The 23,885-nt window shown below is 40.7% G+C and overlaps 1 protein-coding gene across 1 annotated transcript in view; it reads right to left on the reverse strand.

The window, feature by feature from the left end:
- LOC142492631 (calpain-13-like) overlaps positions 1-23,885 on the reverse strand; it is a 93,186-nt gene that overhangs the window by 26,039 nt on the left and 43,262 nt on the right. Inside the window, exons 7-14 of the mRNA XM_075595455.1 lie at positions 23,585-23,626; positions 22,449-22,490; positions 20,220-20,294; positions 18,839-18,924; positions 14,375-14,449; positions 13,435-13,595; positions 7,817-7,971; positions 1,780-1,982 (exon numbers count right to left, since the gene is read on the reverse strand). Coding sequence (XP_075451570.1) covers positions 1,780-1,982; positions 7,817-7,971; positions 13,435-13,595; positions 14,375-14,449; positions 18,839-18,924; positions 20,220-20,294; positions 22,449-22,490; positions 23,585-23,626 — 839 coding nt within the window. The remainder of the gene's footprint in view (positions 1-1,779; positions 1,983-7,816; positions 7,972-13,434; positions 13,596-14,374; positions 14,450-18,838; positions 18,925-20,219; positions 20,295-22,448; positions 22,491-23,584; positions 23,627-23,885) is intronic.

Here is a 23,885-nt window from a genome sequence, read left to right on the forward strand (position 1 = left end):
ATACACATTAACTTGACTTTATCAGGTCACCTCCATGTTTATGTGAAGGGTGTGTAATAGTTAGTGGATCTTACTTTACTGTCAATATCTACTACACTCATTTCTTTTTGAGGTTTTGCGTACTCACCAGACACTATGGTGGGTAAAATGGGACAAGACCTGCCCTCACTTGTCCAAGTTGCCTAATGTGAAAGGCGGAAGTTTTCTAGAAATAGCTGATAAAAAATAAATTTAACAGCTACAAATGGCACACTTAGATGTGCTATTTATTTAACTGTGATAGGTGCATTTCCGGGTGACGTTTTTCCCCCGCACGGATTGGCATGCCTTTATATTCCTTATTTCCTTATCGCATGTCTAAACAATGCACAAATGGCTGTTTTTGATGACATTTGGTTCTGGTTACGCAATAGCGTGAGCTATAGAAATCTATCTCTCCTCTCCCGTAAAGAAAACCTATCCCACTTTACTGAGGGGGCGAGATTTTCGTCTGCACTTTCCGGTCAGTAGTGATAGATTTGGACAAAAAGAGCCCGCAAAAGAAGCAAGATTGTTATATTTTGGAAATGCTTTCGTGTCACAGTGAGCGGATGTATGCTAAAAAAAAAAACGGTACTTTTTTTTAGTTCATCGCTTTATACAAATGAGGTCACATGACCAATATCACCTGCGCATTGGTCATACACCCCCATTTTGATATTTCTTTGCAATTTGTTTTCCCACTAAAAACAGCTAATTTAGCTGCGTTCGAGTTTGGCGAAAAATTTGCACACCTCTACAAAGGGTACAGTACATCACAACGTTCAACGTTTATGCATACATTATTTTGATTTAATACTGTGAAAATGCCAGATTGTTATCGTGTCAAAGTGTGCGCCATGTTCGGGTGACATGCCTTGGCAATAGGAGTTTAATGAGCAGGCCTGTTAATGTACTTCCATGTCTACGCCCAGAATGTGAATAGCTGCAGCCCAAACACAGTGGGATGTGGGAAGAATCTATGTGAGACATGTGGATGTGATGTTGAGTTGCTTTCCATCTCTACTGTTGCATGTTAACCACACATTGCGATATTAATTAGCTGCATGTTGGAAGCATGCAGAGTATCTCACACAGAGTTTCAGGCCTATGAAGATATTCAATACACCCCAAGCCCATATTTACTAAGCAATGTTTTGCAATAACAAGTCATTCAGCTGTCATACTGTAGCACTAGTTAGCAACTATAGTTTGACCCTCAGTCATCAAGCTATGTAATAGAATAAATGGAAAAGGGTTGCCAGGTATCCAGTATTGAACCGGACTATCCTGTATTTAGAGTAGATATTCTGTCCAGTACAAAATTAGAGGTTATACTGGACATGTACTGTAAATGTCTGATATTACCTCTCTGGACATAGTGACTTGACCCGTTTGGGTGGCTGCTGGATTTCCCCCAGCAGGGAGAGCAGAGCTGTTTCTTGTCGGCTGGGCAGCTTCCTTCATCCTGATTGGCTGATACTGGGTAATGCAGCCAATCAGCAGGAGGTGTCACGAGCCAGGGGGTGGTAGCAAGGAGAGGAGGAAACGGCATGGAGCGGAGAGAGGGTGTGTGTGTACTTGCCTGCGTTGGTCTCGAGCGCATCGAGACTTTCCCCATTGTGTCCAGTATTTTTGGAGAAGTCACCGGCAACGCTATGTATATGCTGTTTTGTGAAATACATGCATGTTGTGTGGTTATCAAGATCTTATCACGCAGATTCGACGTGAGTCAGACTAATGAATTGGTAACATATTTACACGATGCAGTCTTCGCTCTTCAGGAAGATTTGCAGCAGAAATGAGGACTCCTGGTCTCTGTTTGTTGTGTAGGGAACTATAACATATCTTCCTGCAGTCAGCTGGAAACTCTTGGTAACTTCATACTTTTTGCTAATATCATTTTTACTGAGTTGTTCATTAGTAAAGAATGAATTTGGTAATTTCTCTTGCTGATCCTGTATCTGTATGAGACATAATAAAAGAAGCTGCATTAATAAAAAAAAAAAAAGCATTTTTTTTTTGCAATGGGAGTTATAAAGTATTGTAAGTATTGTTAAAGTTAGCACTCTAGAGATTTTAATTACTCAATGGTTAGAGGCCTTTATTTGGGATGGCATGAATATATCGCATCAGTAAATGTTATTGTATTTGTGCATGGTGGAAACTTTGATATATATATATATATATATTATATTAGAAAAGGAAAAAGAGGAGCGCGTGCCACATGGTGTAAAACTGTAAAATGTTTCATGCCAAACTTGAAAAAATATAAGGTAGCACACTCACAAACGGAGCTAGAATATCAACATAGTAGGCAGACCCATCATATCCGAGATCGAGTCGGGAGTGTCCAGATATGTGGACCACTGTCTACAACCTTATGTACTCCAATTACCTTCATACCTGCGTGAAACTCTACATGTCGTGGTCTCGGGTATTAGATGGAAATCCACCTACCTGTGGGCAACTTTAGACGTTCAATCCTTTTATACTAACATCGTTCACAGTAAAGGTTTAATTGCAATCAAACACTTTCTGGATGCGGATGATAAACTTCCTCAAAAAGACTTTCTACTCTCATGTATCAGCTTCATCCTATCCCATAATTATTTTTTATTTAATGACATTTTTTATCTTCAAGTCTCATGGGAACCAGGTTCGCCCCCAGCTATCCAAACCTGTTTATGGGTTTTTGGGAGCTTAGTTACTGGGCAAATCCTAGACTGGGGGTGGGCCTAGTATACTATGGCTATTTCATAGACTATATTATTATAATTTGGGATGGAGAGTGGAAAGTCCTTGAGGATATCATCGCTGGTTTTGCCCAAAATGATCTGGGCCTGGACCTTTACCCATTATATCCACGAGGAATGTATTGTCTCTTTAGACCTACTTTTATTCGTGGATAAGGAATTTAAGATTCAGACGAGTGTACATTTCAAAGAAGTCTCCACAAACAGCTACCTACATGCCAAAAGCTGTCATCACCGCAAATTACTGAACAACATCCCACTGAGTCAATTTAGCAGGATCAAGAGAAATTGCTCAGTGGAGGCTGATTCTGTGGAGGAATTTAATATACTGACAGAACGGTTTCTAGAAAAGGGATATGAGGAAAATTGAAGCAAAGGATAGAGTAGAACGTCTAGAGCAGTCTTGTGCTAAAATGTCTAAGAGCAAGAGTTTGATGTCAGTGGTTGTTGCAGGTTCTGAAAACAAAACAGCATTTGGTCCACCTAAATTCATCACCAAATACAATTCTGTGTCGAGTCGAATTGCCAAAATACGGAACTCTCACAGGAAAGTGCTCAAGTGTGACCCATACCTTGATGGGGTTCTCACTAAATATGCCTCTGTAGTCTACAAAAAAGCTACTAACATTAAAAACCTAATAGCACCTAGTAAATTAAGACGTACCAAGACAAATATTAAACCAGTTGTGAATTGTAACTTTAGGTGCAGGCGACCTAGATGCATAATGTGCAAACAAATACATCTACAAGACTGCTTTCGGTCACATGTAAATGGGAGCTCCCACAAGGTTAGGAGACACATTGAGTGCCAGACAACACATGTGGTATACATGTTAAGCTGTCCCTGTGGCATCCAATGCATTGGGAGGACTATAGATTCTGTCAATATAAGATTTTTGGAACACAGGAGGCACTTTTTTCACCACCATGACCGGAATCTGGGGCTCCTGACTGTTATGGGTTTGGAGCAGATTCCCCCCTCCATATTGGGGGGGATAGATTCCACAACCTATGCAGAAGGGAGTCATATTGGATATATACACTGGATACGCTCAGGCCGGCTGGGCTGAATGAGTGCCTTGACACAAGCACCCTGATTTAAAATATAATATAGTAATGGTCACTGCTGTCTTTTCTCTTCTTGACAACATCCCTAACCGGTGATTATCACTGGTTAACTTTTATCTCATTTTATTTCATTATAATTATCTCTTTATGCACTACAACTATTTTAACCATAGGATTGGTCTTAGGCTCTAGTGTTTCTGTTTTTTTTCCGATTTAGAACTGCTATATAAGTTATTTATAATTGATGTATTTTTTATTGCAGTTAATTTGTCTTGTTATTTTATTTATGAGCTACTTTATAATATTATTATTATCTTTTATTATATTTGATTGTTGTATTTGTACTTTTATTGTAGCAATTTGTATTCCCTTCCGATTGCGCAATATACGACCAATAAAGAATTGCACTAATTACATTGGCGCTATAAATGAACGTGCAGTAGGGAGGGACTTCCCCCCTGATGAAGTCACGTGGTGATGAAATGCGCATTGGGACCCGGATGAGGTGAGCGACTGACGTCAACGCGGACGCCTACGAGCTTCTAACTAGTTGCTCTATGCGCATGGTGTTCTCTGTATACCGGAAGGCTGCAGTTTCAATTTATGCTACCTGGCAGCTGTGTTTCTCTCTGCCTACCCTGTATTGTGCTGTGTGGGAGAAACTACTGTAGGACTTCCTCTGGCTACTAACATGGAGGATTGAGACCTGCTGTAGAGGAGTAACAACTAGAGACATATCTCTCTAATACAGTATGCTGATATCTAGCTCCATTTGTGACTGTGCTACCATACAGTATATTTTTTCAAGTTTGGCATTAAACATTTTACAGATTTACACTATGGGGCATGCGCTTCTCTTTTTTTTCTGACAGATTCATGTGGATGCAGGTTATCCTATAAGAAGCAGCGAACGCACCCAGGAACTACAACATTTTCTGTGGACTTTTATTAAGTATCACCTATATTATATGCCTACATATATGTGTGTGTATGTGTGTATATGTGTATATAACAAAAAACAGAAGCGAATGCTCAGTAACGTAAAATTAAATTTGAATACATTAAGAAACTGTAAAAATGCACATTTTATGGGCATAGGACTACATCGTTGCACATTGAGTCTCCGGTAAAAGCTTTACTTGCTAACTCCTACCTGTGATCAGGTTGTTTCAAACTGCGTATATTATATCTACACTTATGAATGTGCATTTTACGGTTCCTCCAAACCATCAAAGTATTCAAATTGAATTAGGCTATGGGGCATGCACTACTGTGTATTATGTCTTTTAGAAATCTTCCTGGGACTGGTTTAATCTATCAGAAGCAGCTAAGACCCCAGAGATTCGTCCCGCTCCGTCTAACATATATCCTTTCATTATTTTTTATATGGATTTATTTACATACTGTATGCTATTGTTTTACTTGTGATAATTTAGCGTGTGCGTGTGTCTGTGTGTGTGTATATAATGATTTTGGACAAGATTGAACTAAATGTGAATTTAAAGTAAATTGTATAGAAATGAAGGACAGAGTAATTGAAATTATTTGGAAATGTCCATTTTCTGTAGCCAGATAAAAGAACCATTTAGTCCTCTGTTTTGTGAGTCATTATGGAAATAGCAGGCACAATATCTCTATAGCCGTGGATCCATGTAGTGCTTTGCTTGAGGATACCTCTAAGGCTGTGTCCCCGCTGGCGCTGACCGCGCTCATACTTGAGCGGTGACGTCACCAACTCTCTAAGCATGAGAGCCGGGTGTCCTGTCTATTTTGCAAGCGCGGACAGGAGGAGCATTGCGGGCAAGTTGAGCGCGCTTCAGTCTGCTCAAGTGCTAAGCTTGGGTGCGCGTGTTTGCCCGTGCGCGTGCACCGTGTGAGCGGGGACTTGCACATAGAGACTGCAATAAGTAAAAGTGGCAAGTGCCGAGCGCAGCTCGCTCAGCGCCAGCGGGGACACAGCATAATGGGCTTAAGTTCACAGAGGCATTCGTTGTTCAGCGGCTTGCGGTTCTATTGTAGTAGTGTGAAAAACCTCTAACCCCTATCTCTATACCAAATAAGGCAAAGTATCTGGAAAGTATCAGCTATGGAACGATTAACAGGATTATTGAACGATACTGACCAAAAATGTATGTTGATGTAGTTATTCACAGAATTCCTTCCTATTGTTTGTTAAGGAGTGAAGCAACACATAATCCCTTCTAATTATATATTAATTTAGTAGTGTTTGTAACAATATTTGAATATATTTTTTGTACTTTTTTTTTACACTACATGTTTACTTTGATGTAAATTAAGATATGGTGCTGTAATCCTTTTCTTTCCTTCACTCTTGTCCCCATACTTTGTTTTTATGGTACCCACCCCGTACACATCCTCCTACAAATACAAAATCCTTTGATAAAGTCCTGTTGTGCCTTGAACCTCCCCCGAGGGTACCGCAGCCCCCGAAAAAAATGCACTGATGGCTGCTCAGTGGTCACTACCTGGAGACGTAGAGGCTGCGATCCACCTCTCCTCTCTCAGCCCGGAAGGGAGAAGAGAGAAGCCTCTCCATCTCCAGATAGCGCAGGACGTACACGCGGACATGTTTGAGGTGTATGGAAGGAAAGAGTGAGGGGGAGAGTATGATGTGTGTGGCTGTGTGTGTGTGTGTGTGGGGGGGGGGTATGTGTGTGATTGCTTTGTGTGGGAAGGAGAGGGGGTTGAGTGCTTCGTGTTGGGTGGGGGAAGGTGAATGGTGTCAGTAAGATAATAGGGGGAGGTGAATGGGGTTTAGGATTAAGAAAGGCGGCGAGGGTGCTGTGTGAGAAGGGGGGAGTAATGTGGAGTCTTTGTTGAGTAAAAAGCTCAGATTGATGTGTAAGTGTGATTGTGGAGTATATAAGAAGGGTGTAGGTGAATGTGGTAGGCATGTGCGCATAAACGAGGAGGTGATGAGTGAGGTCTGAAAAGCAGGGGTGCCAATGCGATTTAAAAAATCCTTCAGGGGTACTTCTGCTCAAAAAGTTTGAGAACCAGTGAAATATATATAGTATAGAGAACAGAGTAAATGATAAAATACTATACCTTAGATTCTACCTTAAAGAAATGAGACAAAAACATGCTTAGTTTGTAAAACCCAGCAGCAGATATGAATTATTCTGCCATAATGCAAAATTTTATCTATTATTCCAGTATCGGTCTTTTTAAACTGCCGATCATCCTTCGAGCACTATCACACTTTTATTAGTCCAAATGACATCACTTCTCTTTGCCTACATTTCTCTTTGAAATAAGTCATACGTAATAAACACCCCATAAGTAAATTAAAGCGTATGCATTGTTCACTGTGCATTATCCTGCTTCTCACAATACTGGGCAGGGGGGATCCCCAGGGGACAATGCAGGACTTCAGGCTAGTAATTAATATAATCAATTCAGCATTTTCTATTCCATTAAGAATATGCTGCCAGTTGAGAGTAACGATGATCAAATTGCAAAGCAACAAATGGGGTCACGAGTCAACAGTCACCACAGTCCCCTTTATTATATTCATGCAATGAGACTCATTTGAAACATTTCTTACAGATGTGTGGATATCTTCAAATTTGCTTTGTGAATTTTGTTTTTGTTTTTCATAAATTGTAATTTTTTGCAAAAGTTCCAATTGCTTAGAAATTTACAAATGTTGCCAATTTCGCCTGAATTTTGAAATGGTTTTGCCACTTTTTGCCTGAATGTAAAGAAAATGGATTTTTTTTTTATACCGGACTCACATGAATTTGCACATTGACTTTTAACGCTTGCCAATTTTTTTTTTACATAGCTGTCCTAGTTAAAAATGTTGCGAGACAGAAAATAAAATGTTGCCTCGTCTGTAAACTTTAGAAAAAAGTTTCCTCACGTCTCTACTCTTAATGTATCCAAAGCACTTTCTTACAAAATATTCATATGACTGGACCAGCACAGCTACTACATTATCTCGGACTTACCTGCGAGACCAAAAAGCCGATTGGCAACCAGTCACCAATGAACATCTGCTTATTCTTGGGGGGTTGCATGAGAGTTATCACAACATTAGAACCTTTCTTCACCTCATCAGACCCGGTTACTTTGATCAAGTATTGGGGATTCTTGCAAAATGTATCTAAAATGACAAATATTTATACATATATATATATATACAACTTTCTGCTCTGAAGAGGGTATCTATGGTTTAGTGCAAGAGTAGCAGAAAAAGAAAACCGGCGCCTTACAAGTTCAATTGGGTGAAATTCTGGAAGTCCAATGAGTGATGGAAAAAGTGTCCAAATGTATATAGACCCTTCTGATCCTTTGGTACCAGATGGTCAGATGCGGCTTCCGCCGTGCAGTCCGTGATATGTGAAGAAAACACAAAAAAAAATATAGTGCAATATTGCCAGCAAATAAGGACACAAATTGGACATACAATACAAAACAAAACAAGACACTACACAACAAATATGACAAACAAAGCAAGGCTGAAATAATAAAAAAGCTAATTTAATATATAGATTAAACAACATAAAATAGTTAATATGCGGATGACTGAGAGACCACCGGTCCGGAGGGTCTAAAACGGGGACCCTACTTACAGAAATAAGGAAGTAAGCAGGCAATGAATATCGGCCGTGGAAAGGTACACAATCTCCCTCCGGTCACACTGGAGCGTTTCTTTGATGTACTCCTGCGATTCCCCGCGTCTCTAGGGTGGATACTCCGTCACTTGGGGGGCGGACCTTGAGGTTGAAGACTCTTTCCGTTTCCGACACACATCTGCCACGCTGCTCTCGTCACTCCGTCAGATGAGCTCTGAACTTTACCCTACGCGTTTCGTGCGCTTGCGCACACGGAGGTGTCCTCAGAGGGTTAAATACTAATGAAATTGTGGGGTGCGCCAGTAAGTGGATCATATAAACGTGGATTCCATGTGGTATTGAGATGAAGGAGTCAATGAGACGCCTCTCTGTCAGCGAGCACTCAATGAAAAGCCTCTCTGTCAGCAAGCTCTCAATGTGACGCCTCTCTGTCAGCGAGCACTCAATGAGACAACTCTCTGTCAGCGAGCACTCAATGAGACAACGGGGAATCGCAGGAGTACATCAAAGAAACGCTCCAGTGTGACCGGAGGGAGATTGTGTACCTTTCCACGGCCGATATTCATTGCCTGCTTACTTCCTTATTTCTGTAAGTAGGGTCCCGGTTTTAGACCCTCCGGACCGGCGGTCTCTCAGTCATCCGCATATTTATTTTATGTTGTTTTATCTATATATTAAATTAGCTTTTTTATTATTTCAGCCTTGCTTTGTTTGTCATATTTGTTGTGTAATGTCTTGTTTTGTTATGTATTGTATGTCCAATTTGTGTCATTATTTGCTGCCAATATTGCACTATATTTCTTTTTGTGTTTTCTTCACATATCACGGACTGCACGGTGGAAGCCGCATCTGACCATCTGGTACCAAAGGATCAGAAGGGTCTATATACATTTGGACACTTTTTCCATCACTCATTGGACTTCCAGAATTTCACCCAATTGGACTTGTAAGGCGCCGGTTTTCTTTTACTGCACCTTGTTTTTTCTGATTTGTACTAATCAGTAACATCAGGCAGCCTAGCCCGCCATTAGGGGGTACTTCTATAGAGTTATATTATATATTTATTTCCTTTAGCGCTAACCATACACCACCTTCCTTTCTTGTTAGCGCAAGAGTAGGCCACTCCAGTCCCAATGGCCACCAACAGGTCAGGTTTTCAGGATATCCGTGCTTCAGCACAGTGTTTTAATCAGTGGCTCAGTCGTAGACTTCCCTGAGGACTGGAGTTGCCCACCCCTGGTCTAGCATAATGGTTTTGGAGTTGTATTTGAATAGACAAGACTGAAGATTCAATTGCTACTTCAACACCCTACAGTCCCTGTATCCTTTCACGAGAAGATGAGATGTACAGTATAGTAAATTTTATTTCCTGGGGATAAATTAGAGGTGGGGGACAAAATCGTAACCTGCACCAACTCCTGTAATTTGATACGAAACCTCATTTCCACTTCTGGATCTGGCAGAGAGTGGAAAGGTATACTAAGAGATACTGCCCCTTTAAGCATACTGTACAGAGCTGACTGTAGCTTCACCCCTAAATTAGAAAAGTGTTTATCCTTTTTAGTTTGTCGGTCTGCTGAGAGATAGGAATAGATGTTGAACTGTTTTTTTAAATCAGTTTTAATATCCTGCTCTTGCATGGCAAGAGCAAACCATTTACTGTTGCATGAGCAAATCATACATTCAAGGTAAGAGCACAAGAAACACAGAATAGACAACTGCCAAGTTCTAGCAGTGTGGAAGTGAGCATACACAATCAGAAACTGAAACAAGCTATCACAGGTGTAACGATGTTTCCCCCACCCAATCTAATATTGGCCCTAACCTGTGGAAACTGACCCATGTTACATGTGGTATAGTGTGGTGCACCTGCTGGCTTACACGACTCCTGCGTCTCCCGCTATGTTATGGGGATATCATCAGGACTGGCTTATGCGGTACAGCTGAGTAATACTCAGTCTTGGTACAGCGCCTTCATCTCTTCCAGACCCACAACGTAGTAGGGAGAAGTTTCTGAAAGAGAACCTCTATGTGCATCTTCTCTCTGAATGACTCCACTCTCAGGCAAGAAGGGTTCTTTATACATGGCATCCTTTATTGCATCAACAAGTGGCCGACTGCCCATCATTGCAGCCGGTCTTCAGCCGCTCATTATAGGTTGCCAACCTTAAGGACGTCCCTGGACACCACTTCTAGTCATGGCCCTAGAAGCTGTCCTTGCTCTTCCCTTACTCCCTGATGGAGTAAGGGGAATAGTCTTCCACACCTCTCCCCTGAGGGAGGGCCACAAAACCTGCCAGAGCCCTGGCAGTTTGCTGGGTCAGACTAGCCTTACTCAATAGGGGTGAGGCACTGCTAAATACAGGAAGTGCTGTGCACGAAATAGCTCCAATAGGCACCACCCCTGTGTCACTATAATTGGACACAGCGCCTGATGACTCTATCTTCACTGAATACTACACAACACATGGGGGTGGGGGAAACCCCCATGTTTACTCCTGGCAAACCTGCCCTTACCAGGGATTATTGCACAGGAGGAGAAAGACATATAACCCCAAAACTACACAGGGTTACACAGGTTTCAGAGTTCAATCAATATTCAGTGCCTGTTCCATGAGTCTCTCTGGAGCAGAAATGGTTATACACTCTACAATAGATAAGCAAACGGACAAAAAAATACAATGCGACCTGCAGAGCAATTCTGTCTCTACCTGCGATTTGGTGGCAGGGAGAACACATCCTAACGTGAAACTTCGGATATAATTTGGGAAGAGCAGGAGAAATTAGAATGAGATCATGCCCACAACTTTACACAGGTCAGAGTAAAACTACAATGGCGTCCCTTAGGCTGCGGCCCCAGTCACTGCGTGCACGCGCGTGCGGAGCCAGGGGACTAAGCCTTCAAATTTGTTTAGAAGACTTGATAACAATGGAAGTGGCTGTGGAAAATCCATTATTTGCAAAGGCTGAAAACCTCAGACAGTTACCTTTATTAAGTAGCATCTTCACCGTACACCCTTTGTAATCTAAACAGTTGTGCATATTTAACCAGTGTACTGTACAAAGAGAAGCAGCTTTAGCCTAAACATTACTAACTCATAACAGTAAGTTTGAATCAGGGCTGTTCTGCAATATGTGTGATCTACCACAAGAGGAGTGGCTCCACCTAGTGAATATGTACAGAACTCCATTCAATTGAAATGATGTCCAGATCATCCGGGATCCTATATTCCTTGATAAAGAAACCTAATGTATATCAAACCATGTAAATTCATGGAAACAAACGTTGAACATATTTTTAAGCAAGCTATTCTCCCTGTAGATAACGATAGGGCTCTTATAAACATATTAGAGAAGCAACAGAAAACTACTGAACCATTGCCTACATATAAAATATACAGGGTAAATTAATTTAGAAAACTAAAAACATCCTTTTTCGGAAACAGAAGAGATAGAAATCATTAAGATGACAAGTACAAGGTGCACTACAATATATATATAGTATGTCTCCTACAACCACCATCACTAACCTTATGCAAGGCCACAAGTGGCACACTGCTCCGGGATTCAGAGAGACAGGAATTAGTCAAGATGTACAAAACATTCACACTAACAAACATACGGATATACCACCGTGGTTTTTACTGTGTATTTCACTGATGTTGTATTTATTTTTTGACAACTACTTGATATATCTTTGTGTAATTAAAGGAAGATGTTTAACAGTCTAAGTTCCATACCTTTTTATTTTGTAAGTGTAGGGCCAATGTTTGTATATTCCATTATCGTCGCTACATTATAGAGGCAATAGATCTCGGAAAATATTAATGCTCCTTTTCAAATAAAAAAGTCTTTCTACGTGTGTAGTAGTAAAGCTAAACAAGAACCGCAGTATCCTGGTATTTCATAACATACCTGCACAAAAACAAAACCCCAACATACCGGCGCCTACCAGGGCCCTCAAATCCGGCATTCAGACCACTTTTGTCATGAAAACTTTAATATGTTTCACCACACGTGGAATAGCTCATCTAGTGTCCGGTGGAATATACGGAGTGACAGAAACATTAACTTACTATCAAGGCACCTTTGCGCTCTCACTTTTCTCCTAGCAAGGCTGAATTTTTCAATGTAGGTGAAAAGGATTTCTGAGATCCCGCCTATAAGTTCCCAGCTTCTAGTTTGTGTGAATACTTAATGTGGGAAAATGGGCCCATTTGCATATGAAATTAGCATATTGCACAGAAACAAGCCAAAATAAAATCACTGCAAAAAATGTATTGCACGGTTCGAGCATGTGACGTGTGTTTAATGGACAGAACAAGATGTGTTTCCATGCAATAGACTTTTTTTTGCATGGAAACTCCATTCAGACCCTTCGGAGTTCTAAGGATAAACAGGGAAAACACCTTTAAACATGGAATTTGTTTGTTAGAAATTCTTTCCTTCTATGTAGAGATGGGCGAATCCACAGTAGATCGTCTGGTTCCCTTGGTCCATGGATTTCAGCAGATTAATCTCAAGAAGGGCGATTCGCGTTTTGCGTTTTTTTATTATTATTGTCAACACACTCATGCGGATTCAGAGATCTATTGACGGATTTGTAGAATCCAATCTTCAGATCCAGCGATCCGTTGACAGATTTGTAAGAATCCGCCAATAGAGTCGCTGAGTCCCCGGATTGGATTCAACAAATCTGTCAATTGGTTGTATCCAATGGCGGGTTTGGGTGAATACGCACAGATTAAAACCGACCAAATACGTTTGCCGATTTTACGCCGCGAAACAGATTTTGTGGTGAAAATGCGAGAAAATCCGGGAAAAGGATCTCAATTTAGAAGTTCTATGCTAAACGGGGAAAACACCTATAAAAATGGATTTTGTTTCTTATAAATTAGTTCCTTCTGTGTATGATGTTTTGTGTAATGTTGTTACCGTTACAGGTGGAATACAGTAATAATATATAGAGCAGATTACATTTGTTACTGTACCTTTATTAAAGAAGCCTGAAGCGCTGCTTTCCTTAGGCCAGCTGTTCCAATATATACTTTTGTACCATGGTCTGCGATGATCTCCCCAATCCAGGAAGTCAGGTGAACGATTGCAGATAACCAGCTGGGAGAATTCATGCGAGAAATCTTCCCAAGTCATCCTGGTAAAAATGAACGAAAGAAACGTTTTGCTGTGATAGAACCCTTCTGTGTCAAAGGAGTTCACAATCCTTTGCACAGAAGGCTGATCCTGCAGTGAAGACATGGAACTATTATGTTTTGCAGAATATATATGCACAAAAGACATAACTTTTAAATGACAAAATGACACACCTAAAATACAAATTAAAACAAAAAAGTGATTTGCACTGTGACAATTGTTCACTTTAAGGGGCAGATTCATTAACTGCTGGTGTGGTTTAGAGCAGGGGTGCTCAACTCTAGTTCTCAAGCCCCCCCCCCCCCAACAGATCAGGTTTTCAGGATATCCCTGGTTCAGCCCTGGTGGCTCAAATCAGTCCCTGCTTCAGCAAAGGTGTGCATGCACGATCGGCGCTTGCCGACCGCTCTTGCGCATGCGCAGCTTGCAAGCGCTAATCGCGCATGCGCACGAGTGGCTGGCAAGCGCCCATCACACATGCACAGTCAGCGCTTGACATTCACGCATGCGCGGTCGGCGCTCGACATTTGTGGAAATGCGGGGATTTTGTCCCCGACAGTATACGGTCACCCTAACAATATGGCAAAAACACGATCTGGTTGATACTTAAGCGGCTATTTCTATTTAATCAGGTAGGAAAATAGACCAGCTAGGTGGGCCAAGTGGTTCTTATCTACTGTCAATTCATGTTCATTTAAGAGTCATACATATGGAAACATTTTATTAACATGATCAATAGCAAGACAATATGTGTATGCATTAAAAAAGGATCATTCATACCAAAACTCGCCATTATCCTTCCTTTGATATAGTCTTTTTCTGTCTTGAGGAGTAACTTCATTCCACTGTGGACAGCTGTAAGAAAAACAACATGTGTCTTACTAAAACAAACTGAGACATCAACAAAAAATGATATACTATTGTCCTCCACCGTTTCCTTATTACGGGCAGTGTCATTGTTGATCATTATTTGGTGAACCAACAAGATGTGCGAAGAGACGATGTGGGTGACACTGCACCACTTTGACTCCTCCCTGTATCAGCTACAGTGTGTGACCTAATGTAGAATGGATCCAAATGAAGTTTGTGTAATCACTTATAGTTGATGCTACTTTAAATATGGACACTAATGCAGGAGTGGCTAACTGCAGTCGTCAAAGGCCACCAACAGGTCGGGTTATAAGGATATCTCTGCTTCAGCACAGGCGCCTCAATCAGTGGTTCAGTCGTTGATGATTAGCCACCAGTGCTGAAGCAGGGATGTCCTTAAAATCTGACCTGTTGGTGGCCCTAGACGACTGGAGTTGGCCCTCCCATGCTCTAATGATTCATTTGCGCACACCTTTTGGTTTTATGTATCTATGCAGGATGTGGTTCATTCTTTAAGGAGCTATCACTATTTCCAGGATCTTGTCACATTTTTTGTTAATACTAGTCCATTTTTGGTCTATTTTTATCTATTGCATTAATTTGTCACACATTTTCAGTATTTATTTCTTGTGTCACTTTCCTATTTGTATATTGTCACTTTATAAATCACTTTTTTTAATTATTATTTTCACAATCAGATTCACAGCTAAGATTTAATAATAGAGGTTTTAGATTGGCACTGATTATCTGTGTGTGTGTGTATATATATATATATATATATATATATACACACAGATAATGTGTAGCCATGAGTTTCCGGTAACCCTCCCTTACCTCCGCGCGTGCCAGGGGGTTGCTTGACTGCAGGTGCAGGGCGCCGCCATGTTGGCTTCGGATCACGCATGTGCAGTTGCACGAGAGCTGCGGCGGTCCGCGCGGAGAGCTGGCGCATGCGCAGTGAGTTGAGCGCGAAGGCTGGCCAATAGGAGGGAGGCTCTAGGCAGGGACTACATATCCCATGAGCCTCTGAATAGACACCTGTCCTCAGACAGCCAATAGGGTTATGTAGATTCTGGCTGACAGGATAGGGAAGTGTTCAGCAAGGACCACACTAGCCAGAGGAGGCTGGGAGAGCAAGGGGAGAGGAGGTGCGTAAGTGCAGGGGTCAGTGTCCCACTGCATAGACAGTAAAAAAGAGAGAAAATACTGTGCACTACTATCTAACCCAGAATTTAGAATATAAATATAGTGCAGTGACTAAACCACATAAATAAGTGACCAAGAAATAAATCACAATAACCACAGTGAGGGTGTATATATGAAGAAAATTATATCACATAACCGTGTATTTGTAGAGGCGTCTGCTGCTATAAACACAGGGGGTGGCTCAGCACCCCCCCACACTCTAAGAAATGGAAACAAGAAACAGCGCACAACGCCAAATAGTGAAGCAAGTAATGCTATGTATTAGTAATTACAGGGTAATTAATCTGCGTACATCAAAACAGTGGAATAGGTGCATTTAGTGTGTTTCACACAAGTTACCACTCAGCAACTGTTGTCAGAAGAGTCTGCAGCTTGCTTCTCTCAGCGGGGGCGCTACGTTGGTTCAGGAGCAGGATTAATGTCCAAAACCCCTCATCCAGCAGTACATCGCTCCCAAGGGGATTTCCCTTTACAGCAACCACGCTCCGTTGCAGGTATTGGTGCTTGGTGGGACCGCTCGCGCTTCCAAGCCGTCTGGTGCAGCTCGTGTAGCTCAGCGAGCAGATCCACTGTACGGGGGTGAGACCTCAGCTCTGCAAGGGTACACTCGGCGTGCCACGTTGTCGCTCTGTCGCGGGATACTGCGTGATGACGTCACAGTCTCCGCAGCAGCGAGGGAACCGGCAGGGAGGCAGTCAAAGTCTCTCAAAGTCTCTCAAAGTCTCTCATATGCCCCAAATTACTATATCTTTAACCATAGTCTAGATGATTGGTACATTTTTAATTGTTTGACCAATGAGACATCTTTGTTAGGTACTTAAGACCTCTGGGTAATGGCTAAATTATTCCCTGAAGAAGTAGTTTATTCTACGAAACATGTTGGATGATTTTATCTAGTGCCTTAATATTGCCATTGCCTCCATTGGCTTCACCCTGCTAGTATTACTCCCAGTGGTAATTTTGGGCATATGAGAGACTTTGAGAGACTTAGAGCTGCACCAGACGGCTTGGAAGCGCGAGCGGTCCCACCAAGCACCAATACCTGCAACGGAGCCTGGTTGCTGTAAAGGGAAATCCCCTTGGGAGCGATGTACTGCTGGATGAGGGGTTTTGGACATTAATCCTGCTCCTGAACCAACGTAGCGCCCCCGCTGAGAGAAGAAAGCTGCAGACTCTTCTGACAACAGTTGCTGAGTGGTAACTTGTGTGAAACACACTAAATGCACCTATTCCACTGTTTTGATGTACGCAGATTAATTCCCTGTAATTACTAATACATAGCATTACTTGCTTCACTATTTGGCGTTGTGCGCTGTTTCTTTTGTTCCCACTGCATAGGCCAGAATTCCCCCTAGGCCCCAGTGCAGGCCCCGAGACATCACTAGCTTGTGGTTGTTGCAGGGAACAGCCCTTAGACAGGGACTTTTCCTGATTAGTGTGTAGAGCTAGTCAGGGACTCAGTGCTGCAGTGAGGAGCCTGGCATTATTAGTCTGGGCTCAGGCTATTGGACGTCACGGCACGTGGAGTCATCTGCTGCGGTGGGGACTCCTCGTGAGAGATTACGCTGGATCTGCGGATCCTTTTTGAAGAATCAGCGACCGGGTGTTGGAACGCCCGGCAGGTATATCACCAGTGCACCAACATACTGGTACCTTACAGGCGCTGATCCCTCCTTGGGGGTGGGTTCCTTGGGGACACTCAGGGGCTAAGTGTCCAAGGGACACGGTGTGGGATATACACGGTAGGGGGAGGAAACAACTGCACTGTGACGTGTGGCAGAGCCACTGGTATATAAGGTTATTCATATGTGTGCATATACTCTATACAGTAAAGGATTACGTTATATATATGCGAGATGTTATTGTTCTTGTTCAGGAAAATCTCACGTATTGGGTATCCTGGGCAAGTGGAGGCGCTGCCAGTCATTATATTTTGTTGCTCCAGGCACCCAGTAGCGGAAGCTCAGATCTCTGTGAGCCAGCAGGTAAAGCTAGCACCAGTAGACCCGTCTAAGCTAGTGGGAAAGAGGGCTATATATATATATATATATATATATATATATATATATATATATATATATATATATATATATATATATATATATCGCTTGTGAGCACATTCACATGTCTTATACAGGTCTGCCACCCTGCTTTTCGCCATTATCACCTACCATACAGTGCTTCCACAGCAGCAAGGGATTCTGGGAAATGACATGCAAATGAGCACACAGTGTCGCATTTTGCCTCAAATCCATTTTTACATGGACCCTTAAGCTAATTATTGTGTATGTATATATATATATATATATATATATATATATATATATATATATATATATATATATATATAAAGCAGAAAATAGCCGTGTTAGTCCAGTTGCGATACTGCAGAATAAATGAGTTCTCCAGTACACATATATTTATATACACATTTAACTATCAGCAAGACAAGTAACAATAAATAACTATAATAACTAATAACTATTGTCTCACATTTTAATCTTTTCTGTAACTGTTATATACGCATATAATATATATTATCTTTAACTGTGCATACAATGTCTTGTATGTAATGTATACCCTGTTCACTCATTGTAACCATATATTTGTAACCATGTATTTGCCATTATAACTCTATGCCCAGGACATACTTGAAAACGTGAGGTAACTCTCAATGTATGAGTTCCTGGAAAACATTTTATAAATACAAATAAAGAACTTTGCCTGTTCCAATTTTACCACTAAGCATTCCGGCTCCCAACACCCTAGGAAGTGAGCTGCCGCCATTACAGAACTCGCTGTCATCAGGTAGTGGTCTCCCGGATCTGACTACACCTGGACACGAAGATGTCTATACCTACCTGATTAGGAGACAACTGCAGCGGTCGTCCAGGGAGCGGGAACAAGTTGATTGCTGAAGCGGTAACATGCACCCTAAACATGCCATGTTTTAAAGATTTAATTTCCTGTACGTGCAATAATTACCACCACAATTTTGTCACAATATACCAACATTTTTATACTATGAGATTTGTGTGCTGTCTCTTTTTTTCTTTCCAATGTCTGAGGGACAACGTCATGTAAGTAACACAGCAGTCTATAGAAATGCTAAAAATGTTCCTCTGGTTGCACCTCGATATATAAATATATATATATTTGAAACTTTACCTATCACTCCAGCGTCCTGTCCATTCTCCATGGCCCCATGGATTCCACAATCTAATCAGATTTTCCAGTCCATTCTGGAAACAGACCTACAAAAACAAGATTTAACAGTCTTGTTTATTTGTATTTTTTTTCTCTCTCCAAATCGTCCAGTACGTTCATTGACATGTATCTAGAATTACTATTTTTGGCCAAACTAATATTGCTACAGTGGCTTCTTACTCCTTTTTCTTAAGTCTTTTTTTTTTGGCAAGAGTTGCAAAACTAATTTAAAATCATACTGTACTTATTTAAAGTAGTGGTACTGTGCATGCAACACTAGAATGACCAAAAATGAAAAGGCTCTGTTAGGAGGCAAAACACGTACATAGGGTATAAAGAGGCAGATGGAACATGTCAAATTTGAGGGATACAAAGTTGTGTAAGAAAGGCACTGTGACAATATGAGGAATTACCTGAAGGCATGGCCTCTTGCTAACAGCACTGGCTTTGAAGTATGAGAACCTGTTCTGAATTCCAGTCACCGCTCTTTGACGCCTTGGGCAAGTCACTTTATTCCCATGTGCAATATGGAGCATTTTACTAGCTTTATGCTCTTTTGTACTAGTTTTTCTTACCTTTGTATAGTATATATAGTATAGTAGAGCCTTGCTACAAAGTTCTAAAGATAATGTATCTATGGATATCACTGCATATATTTAGTGATCAAAAAGTAGTGGTAAATAAGAAGGATATATAATAGTGGGCATCTTCCCCTTTCTGTTTTTATTACACAACAATTTATAAAGAGAATTACCCTAATTTTATAGTATTTTTAAAAGTTAGGTATTTCAACCATTTTAAGCCATTTCGGCCTGTAAATATCCAGTTTTTGTTTCCGTCTGGACACTGACAACCTGTGTTACGTCAACATAGAAACTGGTCACATATACAAAGAAATCACGAAGAAGAAAATAGATCATCTGGGTTTAAAAAAAAAAGATATATCTCTTTTGGTTGAATCCGTTTGGACTAGGCACCTATTTTGATACATGTGTGCATGGTCAAGGTAATAAACCTGGTCAGAACTGACATGGTGGCTCATATTTACTAAGCAGGCTTCTGCCATGAGATACTTTTCCATGCTAGGATAGACCATACAGCCCATTGACTCGATTGGCACTGGAAGGTGTACTATGGAAGAAGGTTACTTACTAAATATGAGACACTGTGTCAGTTCTGATAAGGTATCTTTAGAGGCTCAGGATAGGGCTCCTCTTGCATACGTTCTACATTAATGTACCTTAGTCATTAAGAATCTGTGTTTAATTACCACCAATCAATGGTGTAAATGAAATACTTTGTTTCTTCCCTCTGAAAAAAAGTTATGTATTATGAATGTTACCTGTGCAGTGCCAGTAACAGTATACGCGTGACTTTCAACGAGGCCATTTCTCAGTTGTATATTTGTCTGAATTTTCTGCAGATAATAATAAAGGTGAAAGTAAGCACAACAGCCTGGAGAATATCGAAAGGTCCAACCAAGCCTCCTGATTTCCTTCAACTTACAGTTTCCATCGAGTACAGCAAAGCATTACAATTTAATAGTGTAATGAAGGGGGGTTGAGGTTAGGGAAATAGGGTCTTTACGAGGTAATAAAAACGTTTTGATGAATACCCCAAATTAATTGACTAACTATAAAGCAGCTGTTTCTGCTAAACTTAAAATACAAAAACACAGAAAGATTTGAAGTGCCCTCCAAACACTGAACAATTACTAATCAACTCAGAATAGCAGGTAGGTGCAATCGCCACAAAAAAGGGTATTCCTTCATAAATGCCAAACTAATATGGACAACACTATGGACAATATGAACAACCTCCATTCAAAATGAAAAGAGTCTTCACACTGATCAGTTTCAAAAATAAATCCTTTTATCAATTTGTAATATCAAAAATAAACGAAGTACAAATATCAAATAATTTACATCATCAAAATTTACAAAGAATACATACAATGCGTCAAAAGGGCCAATACCAGTACACTTAAACGCCTCAACGTTTTGGAGAACAACCCTTTGTCAAGAGGAGATCTGAGATCTCCATTTGATACAGGGTTATTCCCTGAGATCTGAGATCATCCTCTTGACACAGGGTTGTTCCCTGAGATCTCTGCTTGACACAGGGTTGTTCCCTGAGATCTCTGCTTGACACAGGGTTGTTCCCTGAGATCTGAGATCTCTGCTTGACACAGGGTTATTCCCTGAGATCTCAGCTTGACACAGGGTTGTTTCCTGAGATCTGAGATCTCTGCTTGACACAGGGTTGTTCCCTGAGATCTCTGCTTGACAAAGGGTTGTTCCCTGAGATCTGAGATCTCCTCTTGACACAGAGTTGTTCCCTGAGTTAGAGATCTTTGATCTCCTCTTGACACAGGGTTGTTGCTTGAGTTAGAGATCTGAGATCTCCTCTTGACACAGGCTTATTCCTTTAGTTAGAGATCTGAGATCTCCTCTTGACACAGGCTTATTCTTTAGTTAGAGATCTGAGATCTCCTCTTGACACAGGGTTGTTCCCTGAATTGGAGATCTTAGATCTCCTCTTGACACAGTGTTGTTCCCTGTGTTTGAGATCTCAGATCTTCTTTTGACAAATGGTTGTTCCCCCGAAGTTTTGAGCAGTTTACGGCTGTTCGCCCTTTTTCAGATATTTTTTTTTTAATTCTTTGTACATTTTGATTGTTAATTATTTGATTTTGTGTGCTATTGTATCTTGGTTATTTTGGATATTACAAATTGATAAATTATGTATTTTTGAAACTGAGTAGTGTGCAGACTCATTTCATTTTGATTGGAGTTATTTTGCCTGTAGTGTTGGTTAAACTTAAAATAAACCGTAAATAAACTTGCAAGAAAAAGCAACAGTAGAATAATTGTCGATGATTTCCACCCAATAGGAACATGCGTCTGTTATGGCCATACAGCAGTAAATTCACAGGTATGCATTTGCTATTTTGAAAGTTAAGTTGCGTAAACAGAATTAAATATGTATTTCATGGCGGAACGCGTCGTAAAAAAGTGTCTTTTGCTTTTACTAAACAAGGTAACTGGGTGATTGAGAGATGTATACTAGTGCACAGACAAGACCATGATGTGAATGAATATTTATTTCATACAAATATTGTGAAAGTCAGGTTAATTTACATCCGGCATGTGTAAGACGGCATTAACCTCTTTACTAAAGAGATTCGAAACTCAAAATAAAAACTTTCAGATATTTCCTGTTGGTAAATTTCACAATATCCTGGGACATGCTTAAAAACAAGGTATGGAGCACAATATATTTTTCCTGCATCATATTTGTTAATTAATTTTGAAGTGCTTTAAAATGTTGATTTAAAACATTTTGTTGAAAGCTTATAGTCTGACCCCTTCATGATTGAAAGAAGTTTGAGGGGTACTTTGGCGATGCAGTGCCACAGAACAATTATTGTTGCTATTAATTATAACGCTTATACTTGAGCCGCTGGGATATTTTAATCAATTTGTCGAGAGGGAAAGGACCACTGAAAGGAAGTCAAATATAAAGTACCAGACCTTCTTTGTTGACCGAATATGCCATGAACAATACTCACATCGACAGGCACACTGCTCCTCCGTTCATCATTGTTTATAGTCTATGAAAATGAAAATTCTTATTGGAATTATTTAATTAGGGAACTAAATGAAAGAACACCATTGCAATAGGAGAAATGGAGAGAGAGAGACACAGAGAGAGACACACAGAGAGAGACACACAGAGACACACAGAGACACACAGAGACACACAGAGACACACAGAGACACACAGAGGCAATGATCTTGCTCATTCTTACCCCCAAACTACTTAACTTATTCAACTTGGGGGTGAAACATTTTCAAAGAAGATTTACATACACAAAAATATGATATATGCAGAAATATGCATTATATACAGATGTAGCAAACGTTATTGCACCAGTTACCGCAATTCGATGCATTAATGCCTCAGCAATATTTGCAAACAAACACAACCTCTGCAAGCTCAAAACCCACCTGTGCCACGTCAAATATATATGATGTGGTGGGGTTGTGTGTGTTTGTGAATTTCAATTGGTAAACAATTTGGAATTTTCTAACCACTCCTCCCTGGCTTTAAGGTCGCCCCGGATCACTTAAGTGGCAGGTCTTGTGATGCAGCTGCTAATGGCCAGTCTATCAAGACTTCTTCTTCCATCAGACAGGTAAAGGGAATGTTTGCAGATAGTGTTGGGACCTGTAAAAATTGGGCAAAACTTGGCGTAGTTACAGACTTAAAAATAACTTGGCCAAAGGATTTGACTAAATGACCCTAACTTGTGAGAAGAAAGACAGATTCGTGTTTAATAACTATATCATTTGACATACTGGATGTAGCACTGGGGCTTTTATGCCATTAGCTGCCACAATATTTATCTCAAGAAATAAAGGGGCTCCATCGAAAACACTGGATTTTGCAGTATATAGGGAGACATGGAGAAACAAACCTCCCTCCACACGCCCTCCCCAGTCTCCCCAGTCTCCCCAGTCTCCCCAGTCTCCCCAATCTCCCCAATCTCCCCAGCCTTTGCACAGAATATGAAAAAGGTGTGAAATGCCATCATGCTTGGGCCATTATGAATACATGAAAGGCCATATACAGGAATGGTTTAGATATCCATCTATCCCAAACAGTAAAAGCTAAACATTGGATAATTTGGTAAACAATTCTTACCAGGTTAGGGACACTTAAACTTCGGTTCATGGTTGGTACATCCTGAAAAATCAAGATAGAGAGAGATCTGTAATGTGTTGTGTATTATTACCGGCCAGTAAGTAGAATATACAGCTAGGTTTTCTTACACAACTTCACAGGTATGTTCAATGTCCTCATGTCAACAGAAAAGCCCACTGTGCAACATCATAAACAATCCCAAATAATGCTTAAATTAATTATTCATTATGTGAAACATTATTGTTTTTCATATTAAATGTACGCAAGACAAAACATATTAACCACTTGCACTCACTAATGT

This window comes from Ascaphus truei, chromosome 4 (assembly GCF_040206685.1).
Source record: "Ascaphus truei isolate aAscTru1 chromosome 4, aAscTru1.hap1, whole genome shotgun sequence".
Taxonomy (NCBI): Eukaryota; Metazoa; Chordata; class Amphibia; order Anura; family Ascaphidae; genus Ascaphus; species Ascaphus truei.